Source organism: Pelodiscus sinensis, chromosome 10 (assembly GCF_052426305.1).
Source record: "Pelodiscus sinensis isolate ZL-2025 chromosome 10, ASM5242630v1, whole genome shotgun sequence".
Lineage (NCBI taxonomy): Eukaryota > Metazoa > Chordata > Testudines > Trionychidae > Pelodiscus > Pelodiscus sinensis.
Genome location: NC_143061.1, coordinates 23,060,588 through 23,081,474, shown reverse-complemented (window position 1 = coordinate 23,081,474; position 20,887 = coordinate 23,060,588). Strand labels below are relative to the sequence as shown.

The 20,887-nt window shown below is 42.6% G+C and overlaps 2 protein-coding genes across 9 annotated transcripts in view; one reads left to right on the top strand and one right to left on the bottom strand.

Annotated features, from left to right (window-relative positions):
* Positions 1 to 8,045, bottom strand: part of ARL14 (ARF like GTPase 14) — a 24,510-nt gene extending 16,465 nt beyond the window's left edge. For 2 of the 4 annotated variants that reach the window (XR_003089410.3, XM_006123436.5), the window contains exon 1: positions 7,423 to 7,561. The gene's annotated coding sequence lies outside the window, so the exon portion shown is untranslated. Of the gene's footprint in view, positions 1 to 7,148; positions 7,294 to 7,422; positions 7,562 to 7,906 lie in introns of those variants that run through there. The other 2 variants (XM_025184848.3, XM_014573800.4) reach the window with 2 other exon arrangements.
* On the top strand, positions 173 to 20,887 carry B3GALNT1 (beta-1,3-N-acetylgalactosaminyltransferase 1 (Globoside blood group)). Of its 5 annotated transcripts, none has more exons than XM_089780791.1 (3): positions 173 to 715; positions 12,181 to 12,330; positions 15,598 to 20,887. In XM_089780791.1, exon 3 carries the CDS (start codon positions 15,692 to 15,694, stop codon positions 16,652 to 16,654), a length of 963 nt encoding a protein of 320 aa, XP_089636917.1. In that variant the 5' UTR covers positions 173 to 715; positions 12,181 to 12,330; positions 15,598 to 15,691; the 3' UTR covers positions 16,655 to 20,887. The 5 variants fall into 5 exon arrangements, with proteins under 5 accessions (XP_089636917.1, XP_075793965.1, XP_075793964.1 ...); XM_075937850.2 differs by lacking the exon at positions 173 to 715 and adding an exon at positions 7,802 to 7,933; XM_075937849.2 differs by lacking the exon at positions 173 to 715 and adding an exon at positions 8,011 to 8,148.

Genomic DNA, 20,887 nt, shown 5'->3' with positions numbered 1-20,887 from the left:
ATCTTCCCCTGGTTTGTGCATTACACTGAAGCTTACACATCCAGACACCTAGGCTATGTCTACACTCACGACTTCTTGTGCAAGAAATATGCAAATGAGGCTAAGCATGGACTATTGTGGAGGCTCATTTGCATACCTAATGAGCCGCCATTTTTGCAAAAGAGGCTCTGTAGCCAGACAGGAACCCCCCCTTGTAACATCCATTTTTGCTTGCCTGGAGCATACAGGGCACACAGAGCAGAAGGCCCAGGTTGCTGTGACCGTGAATGGCTGTAAACAGAGATACGCCAATTGCTGACCAAGAGGCTGCCAAGGAGTGCCCTTGACTCAAACCTAGATTGATATGAACACACATCCATCCGCGGGGGGAGGAATCTCTCGCCCAGTAAAAAAATGTCTAGTATTCACAATTTAGTTATCTCTCTCTTGCAAGTGTAAATTATCTTGAAACTTGTTTGTAAGAACTGGTGCCACAAAACGGACCAGTACAATTTGGCATCTTAAGATAAGAAAGAGGATACGGGCCCCCAGGGGTATATAGATGGGTCCAGCAGCGCATTTTCTCTGAGTGTCAATCTACCATCTATCTGCTGGTCGGGTTAGGTGTTTGATCTCCCGAGGTTCCAGAGGGGACGCCCACCTCGTATTCGTCTTTCCTAGGAATTGAGAGACCGGCCCTGGCCTGACACTCTGGAGTCGAGAGGCACAGAAAGGGGTAAAAATTGTACCTGGATGTGGTCCTTTGCTTAAGTATATATATACATAGTGTTAGAGCTCTTTAAAGATTAAGCTGTCACTTGGTACCATTATTTCTATTTTCTATCTTTACCTTTTTCCTGAGATCATTTTTAAGACCTATATATATATATTTGCTAGCATTTAAGAAATAGAGCAATAGCCATTGTAACCATATGCTTTTATAAGTCTTTTAATAAACCTGTAACTGTTTAAGCTTTAACCTGACTCCTTCAGTTGCTGTAATAGAACCAAGCACAATTTAAAAGAACTTCAGCCGGTCATAAAGGGACAGACATAGGGAGAGCTTGGGCGTTTGGATCTGTGTCACTCCCAGGTGACAAGATCTGTTGGGGCACCTTTTCAGCCTTTCCTAGGCTGCCCGCTGCGAAGGAACCCCTGTGTTCTAGCAGCTAAAATCTAAGGTGTAATAAGCTCTTCCTATATAACGGGGCGTCTGTTGGCCTGCTGGCCACCCTCTGCGATGGGACCCTGGTCCTAGCAGTAAAGACACGGACGTTAAACCTTTTCTCGGAAACACACACACACACACACACTGCCCTGACCGTCGGCTGACAGAATTGGTGTAGTCGGCAGGATTGTGTTATCGGTTCATATACAGCAACGTGAAGCCTGTCACAATTGACATGGATTTTAGCTGTATAGAAAAAGAGTTTGCCCAAGAGGGATGGGGCAACCCTAAATGGGATAAAGAGATGTTAGGGAAAGACGCTTGCATCTGGCTGTTAAAGGGTGTGTGTTCAAGCAGCCTGTACTAGCTACTGGAACTCAGAAGCAGAGCTGATAAGGGTGCAGAAAGAGAGATACGAACTCTGGGAGCAATGCCAGAACCTGGATACCCGGGTGCGAACCCTAAATAAGGACATGGAGCACCTACAGGAATGGCTCCTCCTGAGGCTAGAGAGGGGAAGGAGAAAGTAATTAATGGAGAAAAATGAGCTTTTGGAGCTGGCTTTAAAACTTTGCTGGCTCAAGCCCCCGCTCTCCCACCTTCCACTGTAACCAAGATAAAACAGTACAGCATTCCAGCCGAAGCTATGGCTCCGGTCTGTGAACTAACTAAAGATTTGGAAAAATGGGGAATCTTAATTCGTACCTACTCCCGTATAATTTGCTCAGGAAGCATGCTCGCTGGGAATGAGCCCCCCCCCCCATGAGAAAGCTCTGAGACAGCTGATAACAAGATACGCACTTATCAGTCTATGGGTCCGATTCACCTGAATGCCCCATTTCATTTGTACCTCACTGTGAGAAACACAGAGATGTCCTATGCCTTATAGTGAGAAGCGGTACCCCGCCGTCCCATACAGTCTGGCTCGAAGTTATGGCAGGGGTCACAGTCAAATTACTTGCCTTATAAAAAGTGCTTGTGGCAGCCTACACAGCACTAAGAGAAACAGAGGAGCTAACCCAAGCTCAAGCCATAACACTTCACACTCCTCTCCCAATTATTAAGCCCATATTGGAGGGAAAGGAGTTGCCACTGGGAATAGCCCAAAGGAAAATGACTGTCCAAAGATGAGCGCTCTATTTACACCACAGACTTTGCTGCAGCATGGATGTTGTAAAAACCCTATGCTAAGAAGTTTAAAATTAGTAATAGCTGACTGCAATAACACATAGTCAGATTTACCTACTGAAAGGAATCAGGAGGTGTGTGTGGAGCTAATTGGAAAGCCCACCCTCCTTACCAAATTAATACTAGATAAACCTGTGTCATTGGGAAAAGTCATTTAGCAGAAATCAGGATGTATCATAAGAGGAAAAAGCATGTGAAAGTAAAAAGTGAACTCCGAGGGAGTGTGGAAAGAATTAAGCGATTGTTGTAATATGTGAAGGGAAACCTGCTTTAAAAATTACACCTCGTTTCTTTGCAGCCTCTTTCTTAAGCACTGTGCAAACCATCTAGGCAAAGAAACAATCAAATGTAAACATTTGTCTATGGATACTTTTGTTAAATCTGCAAAGAAAAATTAGGTATTCTACTGAAACTTAATTGGTTAACTGCATAAAGAATGAGCTCTATATATTGTATCTTTATTTTGTAGGTTTCAAATGAACTAGTTTTATTTTGTTTTAGATAATGTCCTCTTGCTTAAAATTGCAAACAGACAAAGTACAAATTGGTTAGTGCTTGTGTTGGGCATTCAACTTTTAAGGTTAAATTTGCTCTCTAAGAAAACCAAGTTATTGTTTTAAGAAATCCAAACTCTGAAACTTCACTGTGTCTATGTTCAAGGCTGAGTTGATAATATCTTTGGCTTGCTCTCAGATCCAAGGTTGTAAGTGGGTGCAGACTGCCTGTCTGTTCTGAAAAGGTTTAAAACCAACTGTCCCTCATAAGTAAGCCTGTAACATTGTACATATGATTCTTTTTAGGAAAATAAAAGCTTTTTGCTTGCAGGAACAGTAACTGGCCAACCAACATCTTGTGGTAAGGAAAAGCATTATAGCTTCACACATTAAGCCTGATCTGTGGTACAAGAGGGAAACTGAAGCATGCCACTGTTAGGGAGGGCTAGCAACTCAGAGATAATTCGAGGGAGTGGAAGGTCACGAGTACCGATAAAGCGCCCTTGTTCTAGGAAAGTTGTAGCTCACTCGCCCATAAAAGTGTTAAGGAACTAGCTGTAACAGGTTCCCCTAACAGATCTTAGGCAGTATTTTAAGTTATAATAGACCACCCCGATGGGGGTAGAGATGTTTTCTTGTCTTTCAGATCATCAAAAAGTGCTGGTGCCAGCTGAAGAAAAACAACAAACAACAACAACAACAAAAACCATGGTTCTGTGTCATGACACAATAAGTTTGTGTTCTGTCCAAGTTTGTCTTGTGTGTCTTAATTGTAATAGGCCCCTCTGCGCTCGGGCTCCGTGGGTGCCATTCCCCTGCCCCACTGCAACTTCTGGGAAGGAGGAGGAGAGGCAGCAGGGTGCAGAAGCTGCTCCCCTCCTTCTCCCCCCGCTCCTGCTCCTGCACCAGCCAGAGCCCTCCCCACCCACCCACCCAGCCGCTCTCCTAATAAAATAAAAATAATTGTAATACGAATTGCAAATATTGTTGTAAGATATTGTTTTAATGAAAGGATACTTTGAGTAAAGCAGAAGCATGAATTTAAACCAACAAAATTAATAATTGGGCCCAATCAATTGGCAACTTTAAAACTTAGTAAAAGGATAATAGTTTAGTAATTGTTTAGGCTAGAAAAATGTTAACAATGTCTCCACAGGTGAACGAAAAAAAGAAACTGGAAGGAAGCAAGGAGTGCATCACGTGAACAGAAGGACTGGGAGTAGGGTACCAGCCCTCTCCCCCACCGGATTAGTTTTGCTTTAATAGCTCTAGAGCGCCAGAGATAATAAGAAATCTATAAGAAATAACACAAGCAAGTGGTACATCAGCATATTTAAGTAAAGATGCCCACAACAATGAGGAAACTAGTAACCTCACCATTGTAATAACAGCTACTTGACCTGCTACTCATTAGTGTCTGATGCCTTAAAAAGCCTCAAGAATTATAGAATTGCATGGGTTAACAATTAAATATCTGTGAACCATGCTTAGTCCTATAAGAGAAACAGTGACTCTAGTCAACGTAACCTCCTTCAAGTCACATACATAGAACGAATACACAGTCCTCTAAGTTAAAGTTTGTATAAAATATTGTAAGAAAGAAGCTAAACACTAACATTAGGCCACTGAAGTTAGACCTACTGACTCCCACGGGGGCTTACCACTTAAAGCCCAAACAAAGGTAACCCCTGAGGCATGGCTGTCATTTGTTAAACAATGGCCATTGCTAACTTGCCGTATTATTAACCAGGTCCTTGAGGACAAAATAAAGCCTCCCAATTGTGCATTATGCCCTGAACAGACCCCTGTCCCAGAACCAGGACAACTGTCACTAGTTAAGCATGGAATATCACTGAGCCTCATTTGCATACCTAATGAGCCTACAGTTTTTCAAAAGAGGCTCTTGTGCCAGAAGGAGCTGTCTACACTGCCCCTTCTTGTGCAAGAAAAACCCTCTTGTGCAATGCCTCTACACCAATTATTTTCAGTAATTATGGCATTGCACAAGAGGGTTTTTCTTGCGCAAGAAGGGGCAGTGTAGACAGCTCCTTCTGGCACAAGAGCCTCTTTTGAAAAACTGGGGGCACATTAGGTATGCAAATGAGGCTCAGTGATATTCCATGCTTAATCTCATTTGCATATTTCTTGCGCAAGAAGTCACGAGTGTAGACATAGCCTTAGAGTGATGCTGCAGTATGTACTTTAAGAGTCAGAAACAGAACTGCCTATAGGGTTTGTGAATATCTGTGGGGAATTTAAAGCATCTAAGTACCTTCTGTGAATCTAGCCAGTAGTTCCTATGTCACTTAGGGCTTTTTAGATCTGCTTAATCACAGACTGTGTCTACACTGGCGTGATCTTGCGTAAAAGCACCCGCTCTTGCGCAAAAACTTGCTGCCTGTCTACACTAGCTGCGTATTCATGCGCAAGTAAACTGACGTTCTAACGTATAAAATCAGGGCTTCTTGTGCCAGAACTCTGACGCTCCCGCTCAGGAATAAGCCCTCCTGCGCAAGAGCTCTTCCAGAAAAGGCCAGTGTAGACAGGCAACATGAATTTCTTGCGCAAGAAAGCCCTATGGTTAAAATGGCCATCAGAGCTTTCTTGCGCAAGAGAGCGTCTACACTGGCATGGACGCTCCTGCGCCAAAGCACATCTCTTGCGCAAAAGCACATGCCAGAGTAGATGCTCTCTTCTGGAAGAGTTTTTGCAGAAGAACTCTTCTGCAAAAGAGTTTTTGCGTGAGAACGTGCCAGTGTAGACGTAGCCTTAAGAGTATGTCTCCACTACAGCGTTATTTGAAATATCTTATTTCAAAATAGTTAATTCGAACTAACACATCTACACACAAAATGCATTTCAAAATAGCATTTTGCTATTTCAAAATAGTGCATCCACACTGAGTGGACGCTGAATCGCATTTAAGGCCGCCGGAACCAGGTCCGGCAGGGAATCAGGTCAGGAGTTACTTTGTGTAGCTGCTGCCTGAGGCTATCTGAGGCCTGTGCGTAAAGGGACCCCCCCCCCCCCAGGACAGCCGGTTCTCAGCTTTCCCTGCTTGCTTGCCTACCTCGATGAGAGACAGCAAAGCATTTTGTCTCTGCACACTCTGGTTGCCCTCATGCAGGATACCACAGCACTCTGCAACAGGGAGCCAGAGCTGCCCCTGGGCACTCTGGTGCTTCTCGTGGATGCATTGCTGTGAGCCTGCCTGCAGTTTCTGCAGGCTGTCATCCGGGAGGTCCATCAGGGGGTTGTCAGTATCCAGGAGGCCCTGTGGGAGAGCTTCCATTCTGAGGAGCACTAAGAGCCTCCCTGGTCTGCCCCACTGGAGGCTTGTGCCGCATTCCTCCCTCACGTCCTTCCACATATCCCTCCCTAATCCCTATTCCTGATGTCAAATAAAATATATGTATTTTCATGAACACAAACTCTCTCTAGTTAACAAAACTGGGCGGGAGAGAATGCACCTCTGGTGAGACTGGGGAAAGGAGACAGGAGAGGGGAGAAGAGAGGGTGGGAGAGGGGAGGAGGAAACCTGGGAGGAGGGAACTGGAAGGGGGAAACAAGGAGAAGAGAAAGCTTAGGGTTGGGGGTCTCGCCGGACCAACTTGATTTTCATTCAAACCTGCTCCTGGGTTTGCATGTGGTGGCCAGGCTGGCAGCTATCCTGCCATAGATGGCCACATTCCTCCATCTAGTGCAGAGATCACGGATGTTGGGGGCATCCCCCACAAACCTGAATAAGGTCTATGATCTCCACCCTGGACCAGGAAGGTGCCCGCCTTCTCCGGGCCCTGGCAGGCTCCTGGGAGCTGGCAGACTGCTCCTGGGGAGTAGTGGAGGGCTGGCTGCCAGTGGCTTGTTGGCTCATGTTTTGGGGCCACAGGGCCACATGTTTTGGGGCCAGTAACTGTTGGCTCTAAGCTGGCAGGCTTAGAGCTGGCACACGCACTGTGGCCAGAGTCAACCCCTTTAAGGGCTCCGGGAAGGGGGGAGGGAGAGAAGTGTTCTTGGTTGAGGCTGGAGTGGCCACAAGGACACCTTGGGAAGGCTGGAGGTCCCCTATTTTGAAATAAGTGTCTATACAGTGCTTATTTCGAAATAGTTATTTCAAATTTGGCATTGTTTCTCGTGGAATGAGGTTTACCAAATTCGAAATAAGCGCTCCACTATTTCAAATTAATTTCGAAATAGCGGTTTGGCTGTATAGACACTAGTAAAGTTATTTTCAAATAAGGGCTGTTATTTTGAAATTCCTTTGCTCTGTAGACATACCCTAAGCAACTAAGCAACAGTTATTAAAAGATGACAAATACCTTGATGTCCTTTTAGCTGCAGGTGGGTCCAAAATATAAAATTTGGCTCTGAGACAAATTTCCCAGAATTTGATGGTATTCATCTTCAGAAATTTGTTTAAGCCCGTTAAAGGGAAAGAGATAGGAGAGAGTTGCAAAACTGAGATCCAGATATGGATCCGAGTGGCTTAAATGTCTGTACCTAGGACTTTCTTGAGACCTCTCTTATTACATATTTGGTAATCCGACCATGTGTCAGTCCCATTTAGGTCGGATGATAGAGACTCTACTGTACCTTTTAACAGTAAGATGTGGGATATTGATGAATGGGATCCAATGTTTTTCTTCAAGACGGCACCACACGTTAGTATACTGTTCCCTTAGTCCTTTGGACATTGCCGACATAAGCAGTCAGGTTCAGTCCCACTGATTTCTCCTTATCAAGTCACACCAGGAGGCTGGAAATGAAGTCAGTGAAGCTACTCAGGCTAGGAAGCACCACCGGGGTATTGCCGCGGGACACCGGCCCCCAATGGGACAGTTTGGGTCCAACACTGAGATTCTCAAACTCCCCATCCCTGGAGGCCGGCGTAGTCAAAAAGTGAAACTTCTCAGTTTTTGGGTCGCTGCACCGGCGGCGGAAAACCAGGAGGCCGGGTGATGCGGAGGAGGGGACCAGGCGGCGCGACAGCAGTGGAATATCCGTGCCCCCGTGAGCCGGGCTGTGTGTGAGGGGCGCGTCCGGTGGGCAGGGCCTAATGCGGAAGGGGCTAGCCTACCGGAAAGGGCCCGGGAGCCGGCGGAAGGTACTCGGTGGAATCGCAGCAGCGGGGTGAACAGCTTCTTAGGCGGGGCACGAGGCCGGCTCAGCAGGGGCCAGGGCGCCCGTGAACGCTTCGGGCAGAGCGCGCGGCTTGGGCCTGGTGAACCCTGGGGGAGGCTGCGCCACGACCCCCCGGCTCGTTATCCTGGCGTCATGACCGTTGTTCCCCACTAACGGTTACTGAGCGCGCTCGCTAAGGTCTCCTCAGCCTCGCCCTGGCTGCCCTCAGAACACCTGCTGGAAGGCGAGAAGGGGGCGGATGGAGCGGGCAGGAGCTGCGGGCAGCGAAGGAGGGGAGTGGGTTGGCAGGGGGGGGGATCCTGCAGCGGGGGTTGAAGTTGCCGTGGAGGGGGTGAGCCACAGGACAGGGCATGGACGGCAGAGAGGCAGGTACTTCTGGCCGGCTGTGCTGCCCCAGCGGTGCTAGCGGCCTTGGAGGTGCCGCCCCATCGGTAGGTGGGGTAGCTCTTGTCAGTCCGACACAAGGTGCTGAGTGGCCGGCCAGGTGTTCCCTGATGCATCTGCCTTGCCGACTGCCTAAAACGCGTCGCCACTCTGCCTGGCTTTGTGCGAGGAGTCGGAGAATGCCTCTGCAGGTGTAATGCACCCGAATGCAGTGCCAGGCTTGGCTTCCTTGCCTTGCAGAGTGCCAGAATGGGACTCCATTGCATGTTAGCCACTGTAAGCATTGGATCTTATTGATTTGGTTGTAAAATGGCATTTTATTACTAATTGCCCTTAGCTCATTATTGCTTACCTTGATTAGCACCATTCAGATGCAGGTCGTTGTTTACTGGTTAGGCCTATTTCTTTTTTGAAGGAAAATAACCATGGGGGCATTGATCAATCCCCTTTATATGCCCCGTTCATCCCTGCATAATTCTGATCCTCCTCCTCCCCCCCCCCCCCTTCCTTTAGTAGCAGCAGATAAGCCTGGAGCACCTTCTTCACAGTGGGAGGCAGCATGCTTTAACTTTTAATGATTTTTCCCCTTATATTGTTTATCTGTAATTTGAAGTTTCTCTAAGACAATTATTCATTGAAAACATCCAATCTGTTGTTTATATGGTCAATTGCATAGGAAATCTATACCTCTTTTTCATCTGTAATACAAAGCAATTTTGGTTAAGGGAGGATAAGTTACTATAATTTTAAGTCATTGGTTGACATCTTGTTCTTCTCAAAGTATTCATTATTTAGCATAATTTTTTCCACACTAACACTTCGTTATAGTTAGGATGTGAACAGTTAACTGGTGATGCTTACCAGTTATGGTTAACCAGCAGTCCAGCTGGGCTGGAGCAGTCCCTTCCCCCAACACTGGCAGGGGGCTGCAGCATGCTGGGCCAGAGTAGCCCACCACACTGTGGGCAGTGTGGGGGAAGCGCTCCATTCCAGCTAGATTGACCTCTGCCTGTGGTGGGTTCAACGTGTCTGAAGCATGCTGCACCTGTGAATGGCGGAGAACTAGGCCTGCTGGGCCATGCTGTGGGTGGGAGGCTACTCCACCTCAATTGGGCTGTGTAATCAGTGAACTGATTAAACATAATATTTTACCAGTGAACTGATTAAATGGGATTTTACATCCCTAGTTGTGGTGCAGTAAAATAAAATATTAATCTTGTCTAATCACTCAGTATGCCTGTTGGGAAATATGTTTCATATATCATGAGAGACAAAACAGTAGAACCCCTAATAAATATATACTACAGCAGTGTAATCTCGATGCACGGTATTTCTCAACCTGCTTGCTGTTAAAGATCATGATTAGCTATAGTGCATTACAAAGACTGGAAGCTTGGAGAGTTGCTATATTGGCATTGGTAAACCATTTGAACAGGAGAAAGTGGGACTTGAGCTATGGCATTGTGATATAGTGCATAACTTAGTTATGGATAATCATTGCCAAGTAGCCAGTAGGGATGTACAACATGAATGAAAATATATCAAAATTTTATTGGCTAGACTGCTACCAGAGGATCGAGGGGGGGGGGGGGGGGAAGGGGAGAGAGGCTGCTCCTACATCTGGGGTGCTGGCTGCTGGCCCCACCAGTGAGGCTCTGCTGCCATCAGCATCCTGGTGTGGGTTGGGTTCTGGCTGCCAGATCTGTACCTTGGGCTCTACTTCCAGCAACATCCTGGCACTTGTGAGATCCTGGCTTCTGGAGCCGTGCCTCAGGCTCTGCTGCTGGCAGGTGGTTGCCTGGAGGCACCTTGGCCACAAGACCAGCATCCCAGAGCAGTGTTCCCTATAAGTTGTGCGCTTGTATGGCTGCTCAGAAGAGATTTAAATTAAGGATGATAAATAGTGGTTATCTAGCTAATTGTGTAGTTGATGCAAATTGTATTGACGACATGATTAATCAATAAGGGGGCCCTCTGCAGAGCAGCAGTGGCAGCTAGCTTGAGCTGGGATTGAGCAGTCCTGGCTTATGCTGGCTTTGGACCGCTTTAGCTATGCATTTTAAATGTAGTAAGAGCTGTGGGGTATAAGCTTATGCTTATTGGATAGTCAAGTAGTCAATTGCTAATTTACATCCCTACCTTAAATGCCACCTAGCTGATTAGCACAGCACCCACATCTAGGTTTTTTGTTTCTTCTGGTGGTGTGCATTTGCACTTATTTGGTGCACATATAAATTTATTCCACATATGGATGGAAAATATCTGCACATGGATGGAAAAGATTAGTGGGTTGCTATACTTCAAAGGCAAAAGTGCTGCGGGGAGCCCGGGGTCTGCCACTTTGAAATGCCACATGCAGTCCCCCACTGGCCCAGTGCTCCCTGTGGCGTTTCAAAGTGGCAGTGCTACATGGAGCCTGGGATCAGCAGGGGAGTCTGCAATTGACTCTGGGCTCCACGTGGTGCTGCCACTTCAAAATGCCACTTGTAGCCTGAGGCCAGCTGGGGACTGCACGTGGCGTTTCAAAGTGGCAGACCCTGGGCTCCACACGGCGCTGCTGCTTTGAAACGCCATGTGCAGCCTGAGGACTGGCCTTGGGCTGCATGTGGCATTCCAAAGTGGCAGCGGCAGGGCCTGGCTGTGGGCTTCATGCGATGCTGCCACTTTGAATTACTCTACTCTACTCTCTCCCTGTTGCTGCTGCTTTCTGATAGATGCTGCAAGTCGGGAATGGGGGTGGGGAGAGTGACCAGTCGACTAGTGTGTTGACTATCCAATAAGCTTTTGCGTATCGGATAGTTAACTAGTTGTTCACATCCCTGCTTAGAGATGCTATAACACGCTTTGGGAACATAGAACATGTCCATTATATAACAAAGTCTAATTCTTTCTCTTGTGACAGCAAAACTTGGGCTTAGATCCTGCTGAACAAACAAGAGCTACTCACACTGTCCCACAATGACAAAACATACAGAACTCAATGTTGAAATTAGACACATTTAATCCCTCAAGGTCCATATCCATCTCTCTTCATATCACAGTGACATCTGTGCATTTCAAAAATGTTAAATTGAACTCAGTTGATAGCAGCTGGAGTGTTTGCAGGTAAAGCTGGAATTTGAATCTGTAGAACACAACACAAACAAACCTAGTCTCTTAGTCCTATCTACTGCCTGCTTATTATAGCAGCACTTCTTATTGCCAGTGGCTATAATTAGCTCCTGGGGTAACATTAAGTCAAGTTTCTTTAAAAACTGACATCACCATGATGGGGGAAAGCGGGGGAAAGCGAAGAGCAGCAAATTATAAGGACAACCCTCCTATTAGAATTTGCTGATTCTGGACCAGGAGAAATGAGAAAGATGAAGGTAGCACATTTTGTCTTGTGTCAGTTTTTGGTACAGCTAGCAGTTTCTGACCCTGCTTTTTCAGGTTGTTGGGTCCTTAGCTTTGGAATAGGGGTTGTGTGCCCTTGAGCTTTGGTGGAATTTGTATTTTAGAGTGGATGATGTATTTCAGCGGTGGTATAGTTTTGAAAGGTGTGTGTTTGCACATGAGGTAGTTTCCAGGTTGCTAATATATAGACACACATGTAGATCTGTTGTGGCTCCTCCTTTATCTTGAAGCAAGGACATGTCATGGTTCACTTTGTAACTTTATGAAGAGGGAAGGAGAGTAGGCACCTCAGAGGGCTGTGTAGACTTTACCGCAGTTGATAACATTTATGGCTTCCTGGTGTGTATTTAAAACAGGATAAGACATGAAGAGGAAACAAGTGAGGGTGTTTGTTTAGATGTTCCTACTTCTGCATTTCTATTCCCACAGGGAAGAAGAGGAATTGGAGGGCTTTTTCATCCTCCATCATGTCATTATCAAATGTAGAAGAAGATCACTCTCATGCTAAGCTATGAAAACTGTCTTTCCCTCCCTATTTGACAATAGCGGTAAAAGTAATCTGGAATCAACATCACAATGGTAGGTTTGGGGATGTTTTTTATGTTTCACATATGTTCCTTGTAAGAGCTAGTGGGCATTCATATTCTAGTTCACTCTTGTGAGTTACAACATGCTTGAGCTTGTTTCCCTCCCAAAACCCTAGTACAAGGGTTATGTGATTGTAAATCTCAGTTGTCATTTTAAAAATAAGTTTCTAAGCCCTTATACTTGTGAATAAAAGCTTGAAAATGTGCGCCCCAAAGGTCCAAAACCTACAAGGCAAACAAATACTGCTGTAGTACTAGTATTAAATAGTATTAAAACTTAGTTTTTAAAAAAAATCTAATGATTTTAGAACGCTTGGGAGTTGCCAATAGTTTTGTGCCAGTTTAAAGTGAGGATCCAAATTGCTGTCATGATCATATAATATTCAATGTGTTGATCCTATCTGGAGCCCGTTTCCATTTTTAGGTGGAGAAGTGTGCATGCATTTGTAGCATATTGGCTGTGGATCCAAGGTAGGATCTAGGCCAGGGGTGGGTAATAAATTGGAGGACAATCATGACACTATTTCCCACAGCTCCCGTTGGCCTGGAATGGTGATCTCTGGCCAATAGGATAGGGATGTCAGTAGCTAACGGTTGAACCTATAGTCGATTGGTGGTCCAAGTTTAAAATGAAGAGCACTCAAGGGAGCCACTTGCCATCCCACACGTGGGGGCTGGGAGCTGGCAAAGCCAGCCCCAACCCCAGCACACGCTGGGAGCGAAAGTCTGTGGGGCTGGAGATCCTGCTTAGTTGGTTAACTGGTTAAATGTTAGGTATATATAACGTTTAACTGGATAACTGATTAACATTCCTAATTTCTAGTAGAAATATGATATCCCCTCAAAGATCTCTTACTCTTTTCTGAGACCCAGGAGTAAGGAATTTTGTGTTAATAAAGTTGTCAGCATAAAAATGATTTTGATAGCTGTATTTTTCCTCGTAGCCTCCTCAGTTTGTTCTGCTTCTTAGGGCTAATCACTATATTCCTTGTTTGCACAACAATCTTTCAAAAACGGCAGGCTTTTTCAAAAGATCTCGTCTAGACCGCGGTTTTACTTTCGAAATGGCGCTTGTTTGAAAGAGCACCATGATGCGATTATGCAAATGAAGCACGGGATATTTAAATCCCCACTTCATTTGCACTTTTGAAGTGCCTCATTTACATCCCTCTGTCGACAGAGGGATGTAATCTAGACATAGCCAAAGTGGCAGTGCCGTGTGGAGCCCAGGCTCAGCTGGGGACTCCCTCCCCCCCCCCCCATGCTGGCCTCGGGTTCCATGTGGCGTGCTACTGCTTTGAAATGCCGCGTGGAGCCTGACACCGGGCTCCCTGCAGCATTTCAAAGCAGCAGTGTGGCATGAAGCCTGGGGTCAGTTGCCGTTTTGAAAATGCTACGGAGAGCATGCGGCCAGCAAGGGACTCAAGCAGTCCCCTGCTGGCTTTGTGCTCCCCATAGTGCTTTCACCTTTGGTCTGTTGCTACACTTCCTAGGCAGAGGCACCCTTATGACTAATTGACTAGTCAGTGCAAATTGCATCAACTATTTGATTAAACAATGAATCAAAATTTTACATCCCTAATTTGTAGGTATCTAAGTTTGAAGACCATGGATTATGAACTTCTGGAGGGAAATTTTTTTTTGTCTTTAAACTGACCTGTTCTTTGTGCCTAGGTTACTTTATCATTTGCTAACTATAATAACATTTAGGGCTGTCAATCACAGTTAACTCATGAAATTAACTCAAATACTGATTGAAATTTTTAAAATATTTTATTTTTTTTACATTTTCAAATATCTTGATTTCTATTGCAACACAGAATATGCAGCATACAGTACTCACTTTATTTTTTAATTAAAAATACGTGCATTGTAAAAATGGTAAAAGAAATAGGTTTTTCAGTTTCGCCTTATACAAGTACTGTAGTGCAATCTCTTTATCGTGAAAGTAACTTATAAGTGTACATTTTTTGTTGTTGTTGCACTCAGATCAAGACAATGTAGGCTGTGAAGTTTTACAAGTGCACTCAATCCTACTTCTTGTACAGTCAATTGCTATGTCAAACACCTTTATTTACGTTTATGGGAGATAATGCGGCCTATTTGTTATTTACGATATTATCTGAAACTGAGAACAGGCATTGCAAGGTGTGTACTTGCCAAATATGCTAAACATTTGTATGCCTCTTCATGCTTCAGCCACCATTGCATAGGACATGCTTCCATGCTGATGATGCTTATTAGAAAAAAATGTGCCAACTCCTCAGGGGGAGAATTGTATGTTTTCTGTTATATTTTACCCTCTTGCCATATATGTCATGTTATAGCAGCAAAGAAGGTACCAATGTAAGATTTCTGAAAATAGCTCAATCCAAGCTTAAGAATCTGAAGTGCTATCTAAAATCTGAGAGGAATGAGGTGTGGAGCATGCTTCAAAAGTTTTAAAAGAGCAACACGATGTGAACTACAAAAAGAAAATCAAGCGTCTTCTGGTGGCGTCTGACTCAGATGATGAAAATGAATGTGTTGATCCTCTCTGCTTTGGATCATTATTGAGCAGACCCTATCATCAGCATGAACGCATGTCTTCTGGAACAGTGGTTGAAACATGAACGCGTACATGAATCTTTGGGATATCTGGCATATGAATATCTTGCAATACTGGCTACAACAGTACCATGCAAATGGCTGTTTTCACTTTCAGGTGACATTGAAAACAAGAAGGTGCCAACATTATTTCCAGCAAATTGTAACCAAACTAGATTTTCTGAATGACTGGCTGTACGAGAAGTAGGATTGTGTGGACTGGAAGGCTCTAAAGGAGGGATGGGGAATTATGGCCCGTAGCTTGCCTTGATCCTGACTGTGGCTTGCCATAAATCTGGCCCACCAGGGCTACCACCACCTACAGTGGGGTAAGCTGGCATTCTAGCCATGTGGGCAGGGGGAGCGTCCAAAGCAGAGAGAGATGTGGAGCCAGACCTTAGCTCGCATTAAGGCTCCTGGTCAAGACCCACATTTCTGAAGTGTTGAACATCCAGCTGCTTCCATTGTGACACACATGGGCTGACTTCCAAAGTACTCAGCATTCAAGGTGTAAGTGGTGGCTAAAGAACAGTTTTTAACAGAACCAGTGTAGTTTCTCTTTTCTGCCCTCATATCTAACCATGTTTTACATCGTTACCATTTTTGGTAGATAGTAAAATGTGTACAGTTGCATTCTTAATATACTAACCTTTTCCATCTGCATTCTTTTCAGCAAGGAGCTGGCTCTCAATATTTGTGACCCAAGATTTTGTAAGGCTTTGGAAGTTCTGCTGCACACATCTATCTTGTAGCTACTTCTGGTGAATATGTCTCTGAAATATTTAAAACGGAGTTTTTTGGCACTCTGTATGCTTTCTGTCATAATAATGACATGGTACATGACACTGCCTTCTCATACTGTGATAGAGCATACCAACTGGATGTATTTCTATGAATATGAACCAGTTTACAAGCAGAATTTCCTCTTCACACTGCAGGGGGATTTGAAATGCAAAGATACACCTCCATTTCTGGTCATCTTGGTGTCTTCACAACCCACAGATGTGGAGGCAAGGCAGGCTATTAGAGTAACATGGGGTTCTAAAAAATTCTGGAGAGACTATCAGGTTCTAATACTGTTTTTATTAGGACAAGGAGCTGAAAGAGAAGACAGCTTAGATGTATTATCGATAGACGATGAAAGCATTCTGTATGGTGACATAATTCGCCAAGATTTTATGGACACTTATGACAATCTTACCTTGAAAACAATCATGGCATTCAGATGGGTGTCTGAGTTTTGTTCAAATGCTAAATATGTTATGAAAGCTGATTCTGATGTTTTCATCAACACTGGCAACTTAGTTAAATTTCTTCAAAATGTAAATTCTTCAGACAATTTTTTTACTGGTTACCCTCTAATTGATAATTTTTCCTACAGAGGGTTTTACAGAAAAACATATATTTCTTATGATGAATATCCATTTAAGGTATATCCTCCATACTGTAGTGGAATGGGGTATATACTTGATGGAAAACTGGCTCTGAGAATTTATGAAATGATGAGTCATATCAAACCTATTAAATTTGAAGACGTTTATGTTGGAATTTGCTTAAATGTACTAAAGGTAAACCTCTATATTCCGGAAGATACACAACTCTTCTTTTTATACAAAATTAACTTTGACATTTGTAAGTATAGACATTTGATTGCAGTACATGGCATATCTTCAAGTGAAATAATCAGATTTTGGCATGATTTGACAGACACTTCACTCATTTGCCACTGAACCTAGGTTAATATATATCTGTCAAAAGCTCACAGCTTTATCTTGGCCTTTTGATTTGAGTAACAGTGTAAAAAGTATCTAAAGTGTGTCTTGTAGAACAAGGAAATTGAAATGAGGTTTTAGAAAGGATCGCTCAGGTTTGTGGGAGTACCCTGATTACTAGGCACAATTGAAACAGTAGATATCTGTGGAGAGTTTTCAATATGGTGTTATTAAATTGAGAATTGACACTTTATGTAGCACCTTTTTAATACCAGAATTGTTTAGATTATATAGTGACAATACTGTGCTCACTCATTTTTGAACAATCTGCAGCAAGTATGGGGTCATTCTGCCTGAATGTCCTACTACTTCCTAGAGAGGATCTGTCCTATTAGGATTTACAGAACTGTAGCTGTAGCATTCCTCTTTTCTCAAAAAACTGTCACAAAAACCTAGACACTCGGGGAAAATTCTGTGTGTTTTCCTTCATATGGCACCCATCCGAGTCTAGATGTCCCCCATCAACATGCAAACCAATCCTCTGCATTGCATGAAGTTCAAAGTTGCTTGCTTGGGCAACCCCAATACCACCTTAGATGTATTGTACCAAGATTTTAAAAATTGGGGCTTAAAGTTAGAGCCCTGTTTTCATTGAAGTCAGCAGAAATTTCTAGGAATTCAGCACTTCAGAAAAATCAGATTGCTTTTTATGTGCCTATATATGTATTTTACAGAATTGCTTTGGTGGATTCAGATCTCTGAATTATTTAATGTATACGTAAATATACACATCAGAATATTAAAGCAGAAAGCCAGATGCAGTTATGGCAGGTCTATACCAATGCAATTTAGTTCAAGTAACTTACTTTCAAGTTGCTCTGCAATATAGCACAGTAACATCTATATGCTAATAGGTCCATCTCGAGACCTATCAGAATTCATTCAGAGAAAATAAACAATGAGATTTGCTGTAAAATGTGTGTTTAAATGTCTTACAAATGCTGACATAAGTTTCCATTTGCAAAATGATCTGTTTGCTTCAGAATTAAAAAAAATATATTTCTAGCCTTTTTTTCTAACAGGAATCTTAAAAGAAAAACAAATGTGATTTTGTATGTAGAAGTAGGTATTTTATTGTCTTAGTCATACGAGCAAGACCATATTTGCAGTTTATGCTTCTGGTAGACAATACAGAAAATGCAGTTGCATTAATACAGTTATTATTGGCACATCTAAACTACATACCAAAGATACAACAGTTACATCCTGTACATCTACAATGACAGAGCACTGCCACTTTACTTATAATTGTACTATAGCTTATGTTATGATATTTACATTTAATTTGACTTTCAAATAGTCTCTTAGAGACAAATGTAGAATTAGGTATAAAAAAACCTCTTATTACCACCAAGAATGAGGTTTCATTGATATTCTAAACATGCGCTGTGATTAGTGTTGAATTTTGATAACTTTACATCATGTACTATTTTACAATCTTACAGGTTCACTTAAATATGAAAGTGGAATCTTGGTATCTTAGGGGAGAAAATTGTGTTCACCACCATGAACTATAGACCTCGTATTTTGAAGTTCAGTCTAGTAGGGCACTCACTGATTCAGTGCTGATGGATAAGTGTGTGTGTTTGTGTGTGTGTGTGTGTGTGTGTGTGTGTGTGTGTGTGTAAACTAACTTGTTTAATGAAATTCTAAAGATAGGTAATATCGTCTTATTTAAATATGGTGGGTAGGAAGTGCTATTGTATTTTTATAACTAGAAATTACTGCAAAACTACAATAACTAAACTTCAGGGATCCAGTTATGATTTGAGTTTCACTGTAATTAGGTCTTGGATGGGGAGGAACTTTTTTAACTTTTACATATCATCCATCTTGTCTTATGATTGGGCATACATTGAAAAATGCTCACCTACAAAACCAGCATTTTATTTTAAACCTACCATGACTGGAACATTTGTTTATTTTAAAAGTCATTAATATTACTTTTTTGGGGAAAAAAACCCCTTCGCAATCTTCACAAAGCTGATGTAAGACAGACTGCTGCAACCAACAAGAAAATACGAAACAGGTATGACAACAGGAGAATAGTAACATTCTTCAAGCAAGATTCTTTTGTCCCTAACATGTTTCTGTGGTCTAGACTGAAAAAAACTGATAGCAATCACAAGGTTTTTTCCTCCAGAAATGTAGATTTATACATCATTTATTAAACCTGAAAATGTAATTTAAATAGATGTTTTAATTTGAAACGGCCTCTTAGTAACACAGACATTTTTCTGGCTTCCCTGTTTTCAGACATTTTACTATATTTATTCATAGACGCATAAAAATGTATAATACTGCTTGTCATATTACTTCAACAGAAATGTTGGCTATTTTAAAAACCAAACTAAACCTGATCGGAAGAAGGGAATTGAAAATAATCTTGTGACTTCACACTATCAGTCAGAATTTCAATATAGGCTACAATTTGTGTCCAAAAAACTAGGTCCCCTTCACAAATTATGTTAAAAATGAACTGTAAACTTCATCTTAAAGTATTTTATGACCCTGTTTATAAACATGCTGGCATTGCAGATGAATCAGGTCAAAAATCTTCAGGACCATACAAATACTCATAGAAATAGGCAGTATTTTCAAAACACCTCAAACAGGGTTTGGTGTTTAGAGTTTTTTTTCTAGTGTATAGAAAATAGCATTCACAATGTAAAATTAATACTAACTGTATCACCTGTGTAGTCTTCCAGTAATGTTTGCACATTGAAGTATTTATACATTTTTACTGGGATTAATTGCATACTTTCATATACAAAAGGTAAATACTTAAACTGAGTGGTTGTGTCTAGATTGCACCCCTTTTCCGTAAAAGGGATGCAAATTAGACACAGCATAATTGCAAATGAAACGGGGATTTAAATCTTCCCCGCTTCATTTGAATAAACATGGCTGCAGCTTTTTTCCGCCAGTCTAGACGGGGATCTTTCGGAAAATAAAGCCTTTTCCGAAAGATCCCTTATTCCTGATTTTAAGAGGAATAAGGGATCTTTCGGAAAAGGCTTTATTTTCCGAAAGATCCCCGTCTAGACTGGCGCTTTTTGCCGGCAAAACCCTGTGCCGGAAAAAAGCGGCAGCCATGTTTATGCAAATGAAGTGGGGAAGATTTAAATCCCCGCTTCATTTGCAATTGCGCTGTGTCTAATTTGCATCCCTTTTACGGAAAAGGGGTGCAATCTAGACACAGCCTGCAAGTGTACTGCAGGATTAACCATTTTAATGAGGATCACAGTCTGCATGTATTCTTTGCCTGTACCCTGTTTTGGTATTGTTCTGTGTCTGCTATTTATACAGTACTAAAACAAAGGCATGTACAGTAGTATTTACAGCAAATTGTATTAAATCATCTGTTTAATGTATTTTGGCATTGTTAGTCTTTAAAAAGTTTGTGTAATTTAAGCTGAATTTAGTTATGCTTAAAGTTTGAATACATAATGTACCAAACTTGAACTAGACACTGATTGAGGGTAAATTAAATAGGAGATAAACACTGAATTGCTAATCTATTGTATATGTTAGACATGTTACTATATGTTAATTAAATTATAAAACTCAGAAGTTGAAAATGTGGAAGTCGGTACTCTTCAGGCAAAATTCCCACTGACATCAAGGGGATGGTGGCGACGTTTTGGACTCTCATTGGAAAATTGTAGTTCTTCCTATTCTTGAAGTAGAATGTATGTTTTGGGAGAATATAGAATTAGAATGTATGTGTTCCTGTGCATGTGCTTGTTAAAGCGATCTTCTTGATGCAGTTTTTTAAATACAGTAGACTTCCAATAATCCGGAACCTTTGGGACCTAGGTGGTGCCGGATTATCGGATATGCCCGACTATCAGGAGGTACTATAAACTGGTTATATATACTGTATGCAGTATATACTGTATATAAAGTGTTAACCCTTTTTATTGTACATACTGTATACAGTATAACGTGTTAGTTTTTTTACCCTTTTTGCTCAGCACTGCTGCTGCCTTGTGACTCGTTTTTTGCAGAAGCTCACTCACTAGGCTCTTGACATTTTGATGCTGGACTATCGGGACTTCCGTGCAATTGGATGCTGGACTATTGAAGTTTTACTGTATATATTTTACATGTCAAAGGTTGAAAACCTTTTTTATATGCTAGTATTACTGTGTGATAGAAGGGAAATAAACACTTTTCACAAAGCAAGGA